A 10,097-nucleotide genomic window follows, 5' to 3' on the forward strand; every position below is an offset into this window, starting at 1 on the left:
TGCGCGTGATCGCTGTGCAGAAGCCTGCGGGAAAAATGCAAAATGCAGTCTGTGGCCTCCGTTCTCTTGCTAGCTCGGAAGCTTGCCTGTGATGTTTCCGGAGCTCTGGTTTGCGCTTGGTGATATACCCTGTCCCGTGTTTGTGAAGCTGAGGCATGGCAGCAATTGCAAGAGGTGATTTAGCTGGGTTGATATTAGCTTTGAGATCGCATGCAAGCTCATGTGGGGCTAAATCACCTCTTACACATCTTCTAAAGCTAATGCTGTCCCGACCCTCCTAGGTTATATGGGGTTAATAATATTTTAGGAGATGCCCAAGAGGTGATTTAGCGGAGGCATGGCAGTAATTCCGGATTTGGGCGTCGCCACTGTCGACGAGATAGAGATAGCTCGATCCTCCCGCAGCTACACCCTTTGTCGCCCAGACGACATAGCCACCACCGCCTCCATGATGCTCGTCGGAGAGCAAAACATGCCTGACATCCACCGCTAACCCTTAACCTCGCTAGAGAGGAGCATCACCTCATTGTCCCCGGCCTAGTACCTGTTGAAGTCCAACAAGAGCACCACAATGTGGGCATCAAGCGAGCATACGGCTAGGGTTTCTGCATCCCCTCGGTGGCGGCGCCGATTTGTCTCATTTCTTGTGACCTTAGGGTCATGGGCGCATGGTGGATCCTGTCCTTTGCCGGTAAGGAGGCTCTATTTTTATATGTTTCTTTGAGTTTTGTTAGGGTTTGTGCCCTGCTCAGGAAGACGAGACGGCGGGGGCTTGCTGGAGATGGAATAAGGTTTTTCCTGTCAAGCCCCCGCATCGATGGTGCGTCTAGCATTGTTGAAGGGCGTGTGAAGGCGTATTCCGACGGATCTTGCATGACTTGGTCAATGGTTGTCTTTAGTGGATCCGCTCGGATCCAGTTTTTGTTTCGTGTATGTTTGTGTGTGTTCATGTTGGATCCTTCTGATCTACGCTTCTCTTCAGCGGCGGCGGTTGCTGTTCTGGTCTGCTAGTCCTATAGGGCCTTGCACGATGACTTCTCAACTGTCTACTACAACAGGTTTTACCTAGTTCCGGCGTGGGAGGGGTGATGACGGTGGTGCGCCTTCGGCTCACTTTAGTGTTTGTAGTCGCCACTGGTGGTCTATGAATTTGGATGCAAATTTTTTTCCGGTGTTTGTTATACTGTTATGTTTGATGATAAATAAATTGGAAGTTTTTTCATTAAAAATGGCATCGAACGATGGACACGGCTACCACCGCAACCGTTGCCGCGTCTTCGACGGTGGCCTTGAGGTCGGAGGCGGCGATGGCTTGTAGTACCATTACCACCTCCTCGGTGTCACCGATAAGGACCGAGAAGTCGGGTGGCCGAGTGAAGCTAAGTTATCATCATGTGATCTCATCATGTACATTTATTTGGCGCTAAAAATAATCATATCATGATAATGGAGATCAAGCAAAGTATGGGGGAACATAATTCTTATAGTACTAATATTCATCATAGCAACAATAATGCCAGTCATTTCAGGATCGAGTTGCGATTTGGCTTGGATGGGGGGATGAGGTGATGAGTATTGCCAGACGAGAATGTAATCTCTAAGAGCATCTCCAATAGAGGATGTGGATGTAAAAATAACTAATTTTTGTATTTTTGAGGTTAAAAACCCACTTCCAACGGATGATGTAGATGAAAATTCTTTTACATCTCCTGGCCCAGCAGATGTAAAAAACAACATCTGGAGATGCAAATTCACATCTCCACCTTCAGGAGATGTAAAACTAGCGGTCGAGCGCCAACCGCCCTTCATTTCCTTTCCCCTCCTTCCTCTCTCCGCCAGCCGCATAGCCGTCGCCACCCCGATCGCCTGCAGCACTGCCGCTGCCACTCGCTCACGCCAGATCCGCTCGTCAACCAACCCGCTCGCCCCTCCGCCACCGATCTGCCGCTCTGCCTCGGATCGCCGTTGCGGTTCCCCACTGCCGCCACCAAAATTCGCCACCCCGCCGCCCAGACACTCCTTGACCGCCGCTCCCACGCACAGCCGTCGCACCGCCGCCCCGAATCGCGCCGCGTTGTCGCTGCCCCTATTCGCCTGCCGCCCAACCGCCACCACCCCGTCGTCGCCATGCCACCGAAGAAGCTCTCGAAGAGCAAGACAGGGTTGACGTCGGCCGTCGCTTCTGGCTCGGCAGCTACACCAACGCCAACAAGGTTGCACGTGCCTACGATGTGGCAGTGTGGCGTGCCGGGAGGCCGGAGAGGGACCTCTACTTCCCGGAGATTGAGACCCGGGTGGATGCGGAGTTCCTCGTGCCAGAGGGTATTCATATTGAGGAGATAACGAAGAAGACGAAGAAGAGGCCGACCATTGTAAGTTGCTCCCGGCGACAACAACGAGGCGACGATGGCGAGGTTCGCATGGGAGCATCCGAAGTATGTTCAGGCCGAGCAGGAGTACTTCTGGAAGCGTGAGGCCAAGCAAAAGAAGAAGGAGGATGTGAAGAAGGAAGACGAGTCCAACCCCTCGACGGTGATCCCTGACGAGTCCTCGAAGGCTGACGATGAGGAGTTTTGGAGGCCCTCAGACGAGGATGGCGAGGAGTACTGGATGCCCTCGGAGGAGGACGACTAGTTTGATGGATGTAGTAGTTTGAATTAGTTGTAGTAGTCATTTAATTTTTTATTAGAACTATGTTTGAATTATGTCTCAAATGAAGTAGTTGTTGAAGTTTCTAGGTTTTACATCTCCAATTGGCATCATCTATTGGAGTTGCACTTCTACATCATCAAAATACATCATTTAATGGAGTTGCCTCTTTTTGAAGATGTAAAATGCATTTTTTAAAAATGTAAATTATACGTCACTTAGTTTTACATCTTTAAATTTTGATCATCTATGGGAGATGCTCAAAGTTTTGCATCATCTCCATAAAAAAACAAAATAAAGGCTTCTCATTAAACCTCCACCCGACCCGAGTGGGCGACCCCAAAACAGCAAGCAAAACAAAACTGAAGTAAACTGAGCCCGAAGCAAGCCATCACCGCTCCTCGCCGCTCCCTCCCCTCGCAACAGCCGCATTTCAATAGACTGAGTTTTGACAGTTGGGTCAGTAGATCTTGGTCGAAGGGAGAAATAGCTAGATGGGAGGAAGAAGCTCGTTGGGCAGGCTACCCCGGTGTCTATCCTAGGGGTCATGGTGGGACGGTGGTGGGGGCGGTGGTGGGGGGATTCGCCGAAGAAAAAACTCGGTGCGGCGGGGCCTAGAGGGGTGGACGGGGCGGTGAGAGACCGACAGTGGGGGGTGGTATCGAGGAGGGCGGGGTGGCGAGGCTGGCGCGGGCGGTGGTGGCTGGCGGTCCGTCCGGTGGTCCGTGAGGGTGGTTGGAAGAAAGCATCGGAAGAAAGAAGATGCGATGTGATCTGTTTTCAGAAACTGCTGGAGGTGGCAGATGACTGCTGGCCGTTAGATTAGAGATCAAGGGCGGAGAACATCGACTGACCCAAATAGGGACTTTCAGTCGACTGGCCCGTAGCCAGTCCCCCTCCCCTCGCCCCCAAACCCTACCGGCGGCAAGAAAAAATGCCGCGGCTGACGCCGGCGGACGCGTCCCTTATCCTCGACCACGTCGTAGGGGACGCGTCCATCCCCACCGCCGCCGCCAACGTGCTCCTCGCGGGCCTCCCCTTCCCGGACCGCCCCACGCCGCGCCTCCTCCGCTCGCTGCTCCTCCGCCGCCTCGCCACCGACCCCGTCTCCACCGCCGCGCTCGACTCCCTCCAGCTCCTCGCCTCCCTCCCCGACCCGGACCCCGCGTCCCCCGTCTCCGCCGCGCACCTCGCCGTCGCCGCCTTCCTCGCCTGCTCGGCGCCCGACTTCGACGCCGCCGCGCGGGCCCTCTTCGCGCGCCCCGGCGGCCGCGCGCGCCGCGCAGTCGACGATGAGGAGGGCGGGGACCCCGCGCTCGCCTCCTCCGAGGCCCTCGTCGTCGCGGACCAGTTCGAGGCCGCCGTCGGGAACGCCTTCTCGCAGGAGGTGCTCAAGGGGCTGTTTGGCGACAGGGCCAAGGCGGAGCGGCGGGTGAGGGACCTCCTGGCGGCCGAGTGGGCCGCGATCGGCCCGTCTCGCCTGGAGCTAGCGGCCGAGCAGATAGTCGGCGACGGCGCCGTCGAGACATGGCGCGCCGCTGACGAGACCGTCCGCGCCAAATACCGCATTCTAGGTGAGCATTCTTCTGCTCTGGCCAACAAAGCACAGCATTTTATTTGACGAGGCTCTGAGACGCAATGATGCGATGAAGTTGCCTATACTATCCCCTGCTCCGTGAAATTCGAGGATCTGCGGAGCGCCTGTTCCCCTGCTCCGCAATTTTTAACTTCAACTCCGCCAGCTCCGGGAGCAGGAGCGTGGAGCGGTGGGATGCCGAACAGGCCTTATATGTTATACTTTTAGCCTTTGACGCAAGAGGCGACAATAGAAAGATAATATCTATCTCCCAGGAGGAACCTGAAATGTAACTCTGGTGAACTTGGTCAGCTAGAGCGTTCATGATTGTCAACCATTGACATGCTTGTGAAATCTTTAATTCTTCATCATTCGTTCCTGTTTTTTTTTTTGAAGCGTCACCGGGAGAGGGGTAACGACCCCTCCACCTGAATTTTATTGCCAAATCCCCAAGAGAGAGGGGGGACATCAGTTTTTACAACACCAGAACACACGCAAATGATAATTTCAGACAGTTCAGTTATTGGAGTATTTAAGAAAATCAAACCAAACAAAAATAGATGTGTTCACATATTTATCCTGTGAACAGATAGACCTCCTACTCATGCACTGTAATTTTACTTCAGGCATGGCACGGGCAAGATTAACAGGCAAGTTGAGCTAGCTACCCATGCACTGTAATTTTGAATAGAAGATTGGATGCTGAAACTAAATCAACTCAAGTGTTCAGCTAGCTACCCATGCACTGTAATTTCCAATGGCACGTCTGAAACATGTTTTCCTACTTTCGTCGCCAGTCATGCATGATCAGCTCAAGTGTTTGCTGTTTTCAGCATGGCAGTACACTATTATATTTATGTGTAGTTATTAGACCTGTACTCCCTCCGTAAAGTAATATAAGAGCGTTTAGATCACTAAAGTAGCGATCTAAACGCTCTTATATTTCTTTACAGAGGTAGTATGTAGCTTCATATATGACTTGTACTTGTACATGTAATCCCTTTATAAATATAAACACCAACGCCACCCTTAGCAGTTGTGCAGTTGACTCAATCTTTGTCTAAACCTAGTCTTTAGTCATGTAACCTTTTGATAAAATTCAGTCTTAGATTTGCTTTGAGGTATAAAATGAGAATAAATACATACCCTACTTGTCAGTTTATGCATTGTTCTTGATTGGGTGTCCACTTGTCAGTTTATGCATTGTTCTTGATTGGGTGTCCACTTGTCAGTTTCAAATTCTTTTACCAAAAGGTAGCTTATTCCAAAATAAAAAAAGATGTTTGATATAAGTTCAGTACATATGTCAAGTAGATGCAGCATGCAGGTATGCCTCGGTGACACTAAATTACAAAATAGATAAACAGATACTCCTCGTGCTACTGATCTTTCTTGTTACTTTGGCTTGTAAGAATGACAGCATTAACTTCACTTGCCGTCTTCAAGCGTTGAGAAACGTCCAGCAGTTCAACATATGGACAGTTTCTTACATCTTCAAAAAACAGAAGGGCTACAGTTTTCTCTATTTCCCCGAGAAAGGCTTGCTGCAAAATTGCCAACATTTCACATAGAGAAGTCATATCATGGCATGGTCTTAAAAATCAGTGGTATTACCAAGAGATATAATAATGGGAGTTTTGATTAATAAAGATTTGAACCCATAGTCCTAACTGAAGTTAAACTGTTAAAGGGATAATTTCAGTAGAACTCACATTTTCTTCACCTCTTGGTGCAAGTTCTTGAGCAAATTCCAAAGCTTCATTTATTTTTCCCACACGAATCAACTCTATTAGTTTCTGCTGCTGCAGATGGAAGTATAATTGGGGATTTGTTTCCAGAATCCGCATGTTATGATAAGTCAAATTTTAATGAAGGATTTGTAGGAAAATGGATTTCAGAATATACACCTGGATGTGGCCACACCCTATTGTAAAAAAATGCAATTTACAAGCACATTTGCTTCAATTTCTATGTAACCAAAGTCTACAATTTCTATTTTACACAACCTATACACTGTAATTTTCAGCAGAAGATTGGAGTTGAAACTACAACACTCCTTGGGGATGCAATCACAGACACTGGATCACAGATGATGGAGTAAATCACAAGACACAGTAGGCAATCATAGCAAGGACCATAGACACCAGAGAAAAGGGGCCGCACCTTGGGGAGGCAGAGGTGGTCGAGGAGCGTGACGGTTGTGGAGCGGCCGCGTACCGCAAGGGCGGCCATCTGGTGGCTCAATGAAAGCCACATCTCCGAGAAGCCATGGAGGAGGAGGACATCGTTGACCTCAGCGCTCCAGTGCCGCACCTCGCTACCCGTGTCGATGGACTCAGGTTGTGTTTGACTCGCGGAGATCACCATCTTCTCCTCCGGCGTCGCACACTCGAACAGCAGGCCTCTCTTGAGCAGTTCTAGCACCTAAGCTCACAGATCTCGGCGTCCAGGCTCGCACCGCTGGTTTCTTGGCCAGAAACGACCTTGAACTGAAGAAGCCCATGCCGCGCTTGTAGCGGCGGGTGTAACCAGCTGAGGCAGTGGTGCCGAAAGTACAACTGAGGAAGGAAGGCACCGGCCAGGCGGCGGCGATTTGAGGGGAGAGGAGGAGGTGTTGAGAGAGCGAGCGAGTGAGGAAGAAAGACTCGAGACCGAGTGAGGGAGATCTGGGTACATTTTCAGAAGCGAAAAAATAATTTGTAGTGACCGAGCGATTCGGGAAAGGTAGTGCAAATTCCAAAAGTCTTATATTTCGGTATGGAGGGAGTATATGTTTTACATGCTAGTATAATTTGTCCTGGTTCCATAAATAATTGTTTTGAGCATATTTTGTTTGAGCCACATTTTTGTTTCTAGTGGTGTTTGAGCATGCTAGTATAATTGTTTGAGCATATTCTGTTTGTACATACTTGGTAGATTAGACCAAGTATAGGCCGTGGATGTTTAATGTTTGGAGTTGTTGTTTGTGCACCTGTCCCCAATAGGACAATGAGTGACCCCTTCAGCCCTTCTCCTGCGTTTCATGGCCCTTACTGCTAAGTCTTTGATGACCAGTGGAACTTTCATTTGGAATTCCTGTTTTCTGGGCCTGTTCTATTCACCACTCATGTGCTTGGAATGGTAGTTGGAATTATTTTACATTGTTGCATTTAGATCCAACCACGCCACAATGTTATTTTATGCCTATCATTGATGGTACAATTTTGGAACTTACAGGTGGGAAAGAAAAAACACGTGAAATTTTGAGCAAAATTGAAGACCGAATTTCAACCCCTCAAGTTCATAAGGTCATACATGACCTGAAATCAAGCTGTGCTGACCTTCATAATGTGGTGGATGATCCATTACCAGCCGCAAAAGCAGCTGCAGATAAGGTGTTGGCTGCAAGGATGGATAAGGCAGTTCATATTAATGATGAAGAATTTAACAATCAGGCTGCGAATTGTAGCATTGCTGGTCCAAGTGCTGTTAATGACCAAGGCGATACATTGAGAAAAGGCACGCCATCAAGTCTTATGGATTGGAACCCTACAGCACAATCTCTTCTTGTGAGTTTCCTTTGTGTATTACTCCCTCTGATCCATATTACTTGTCTTAGATTAGACAAATCTAAGACAAGTAATATGAATCGGAGGCAGTATCTGTTTTATGTTTTCTATTATTCTACATATTTCAACCACTTCGATCAAGGAGTTATATCAAATGGAGACAACTGGGTTATCTTAATTATAATTTATCTAGGAAACTAATGCTATCACAACGCCTTTATGATATAAATAGATGCCTTAAAACACCATCTATTTGTTTGTATAAGTTACTTTGATAAGTTCACAATTATTATGCTGCTACTTTTCACTGCCATCTTCAGTTCTGTTGCTTTCTAGAGAAACTAGATAATAGTCTCTCCGTTCACAAATATAAGATTCTTTGAATATTTCAAAATAGACTACATACAGACAGAAATGAGTAAACAAACACACTAAAACATGTCCATATACATCCAATTCACAAAAAAGTCAGAACATCTTATATTTGTGAACGGAGGGAGTATAAGTTAAAAGTTATGTGGACATATGTTTTTTGGACAGGCTGGTTTCTTATGCATGGCAAACGATTATCAAATCAGCATTTGAACATACAGCAAATATGCATTGGTACTTGTGCGATTGATATAATACTGAACTTTTGTAAGTTAATACTACTTTCTTTGTACAATATATAAGTTAATACTTAATTTATATGATGGCTAATCCTTAGTAAAATGTGATCTTCAGTATTCTCCATGCACATTGGCCAGCTATGTACATCTCCAGAAGTAAACTATGATGTAGTTTAATTAAAAAAAGAAGTGGAATTTTAGTGCTTTGGTGATTAAAGTCTTTTCTTATTATGTAGGACACCCTTCTAGGCATAAGTCCTAAAACATTAGATTTTGGTAACTATGCTCAAAGGGATCTTATTTGCAGTGGGAGGATTCGCTTGATCCTGATGGTTCAAGATCACAATCACATAGACCGCACTTGCCTAGCCCAAGGAGAATACCGGTTTCTCCGTTACAAGTGGCAGAAAACAAAGCTAGGCGTAGAAGGGCAAGGAGGTGGAGCTCAGTAGAAGAAGAGACATTAAGGAAGGGCGTTGAACAGTATGTCTTTTGTCTTGTTGGAATTCGTTATTCGATAATATCTCTTGATTGCTGTTTAAATTTTGTCTCGAAGCCGTAGTTTGTGCCTTTTTCTTTTATGATCCTTACCGCTTCTCCCTTATTGCTGTTGTGAAGATTTGGTAGCAGCAATTGGAAGGATATTTTGATCCACAATCCCGATGCTTTTATTGGTAGAACAACGGTGGGTATTTGAATTTTACACTAAAGAATTTCTTTTTGTGACTGATCTTTCATCTAGTAACCGCCTAACCGGCCGTATTGCAGGTGGACTTGAAGGATAAGTGGAGAAACATGATGAGATAGTGGAGAGACATACTTTAGGGTGGTTCTATATGGTGAAACTGCATGCCTCTTTTACCGATGGAGTAGCTGGATGCAGCTTGTTAATATTTTGTTACATCGCTTAGACGCTTACTTTTTTTGTGTGTGTGGAAAAGACCTCAGGATAATATTGAAGTTTCAGAAGTAGTGCAAAGCACCCTGAAAGTAAAGAAAAGTACAACGAAGTCCTCAGACCACCCGACGAAGACTACGCACACCAGAGCGGGTTGACGGCGCCCGCCGTCGCTGCCGCTGCTCCCGGAGCCAGCACCACCCTTGTGTAGACAGGCAATATGACGGGCAAATGACACCGGATGCTATTATAGATGTAAAGTCTCTCTTCGGTAATTTAAGAAATGCTTGTTTTTTTTGGTTGTTGTTGAAGTGTTGTGGGGCATTTTCTGTCGTGATGGAATGTTGTCTCTTTTTTTTGAACACAAGTAAGGCGCATTCAGGCGCCAAATTTCATTCAACTCATTTGCAAAATACAGCGTGTATTACAAATCCTTCAACCTGAAAGTTTTGAAGAGAAAGCATAGAAGGACAAGGAGAATGAGCTGAATTTGTACAGCTAAAAACATGTTCTATTCTTGAATTGAGAACCTAGTGAGCACAGTTGTGGGCAATGCTATTGATATTCCTGAGAATGTGATAGATAGCATCAAGTTCACTAGAAGAGTCCTGCAGGAAACTACTTATTTGAGGTCGACATCTTCAAGCAATAGAGTTATCCTTAATATTACTGAAAACCACCATCTTTGCCAAAGGAAGGTTGTCTGTGAGGAATGACACATTATGGAGTTGTAACCTGCAAGCCACCTTAGCAGCAAATTGAAGGGCCAAGGCTTTAGCCACGAGAGGGGAGTGTGTAGAGTTAGCAGAAGCTTG

General features: G+C 46.8%; 1 protein-coding gene across 1 annotated transcript; it reads left to right on the plus strand.

The window, feature by feature from the left end:
• The first annotated feature begins 3,509 nt into the window (after window positions 1-3,509).
• On the plus strand, window positions 3,510-9,593 carry LOC125521586. Its single transcript, XM_048686644.1, has 5 exons — window positions 3,510-4,223; window positions 7,442-7,773; window positions 8,692-8,867; window positions 9,003-9,069; window positions 9,153-9,593. The coding sequence occupies exons 1-5, from the start codon at window positions 3,584-3,586 to the stop codon at window positions 9,189-9,191; spliced, it is 1,254 nt and encodes a 417-aa protein (XP_048542601.1). The 5' UTR covers window positions 3,510-3,583; the 3' UTR covers window positions 9,192-9,593.
• The last annotated feature ends 504 nt before the right edge of the window (window positions 9,594-10,097 follow it).

Source organism: Triticum urartu, chromosome 7 (assembly GCF_003073215.2).
Source record: "Triticum urartu cultivar G1812 chromosome 7, Tu2.1, whole genome shotgun sequence".
Classification (NCBI taxonomy): domain Eukaryota; kingdom Viridiplantae; phylum Streptophyta; class Magnoliopsida; order Poales; family Poaceae; genus Triticum; species Triticum urartu.

Coding starts and splice junctions, on each gene's coding strand:
- LOC125521586 (XM_048686644.1), top strand. CDS start 3,584: ATGCCGCGGCTGACGCCGGCGGACGCGTCCCTTATCCTCGACCACGTC. Junction 7,774..8,691: donor CTACAGCACAATCTCTTCTT/GTGAGTTTCCTT, acceptor TCTTATTTGCAG/TGGGAGGATTCGCTTGATCC. Junction 9,070..9,152: donor CTTTTATTGGTAGAACAACG/GTGGGTATTTGA, acceptor GCCGTATTGCAG/GTGGACTTGAAGGATAAGTG.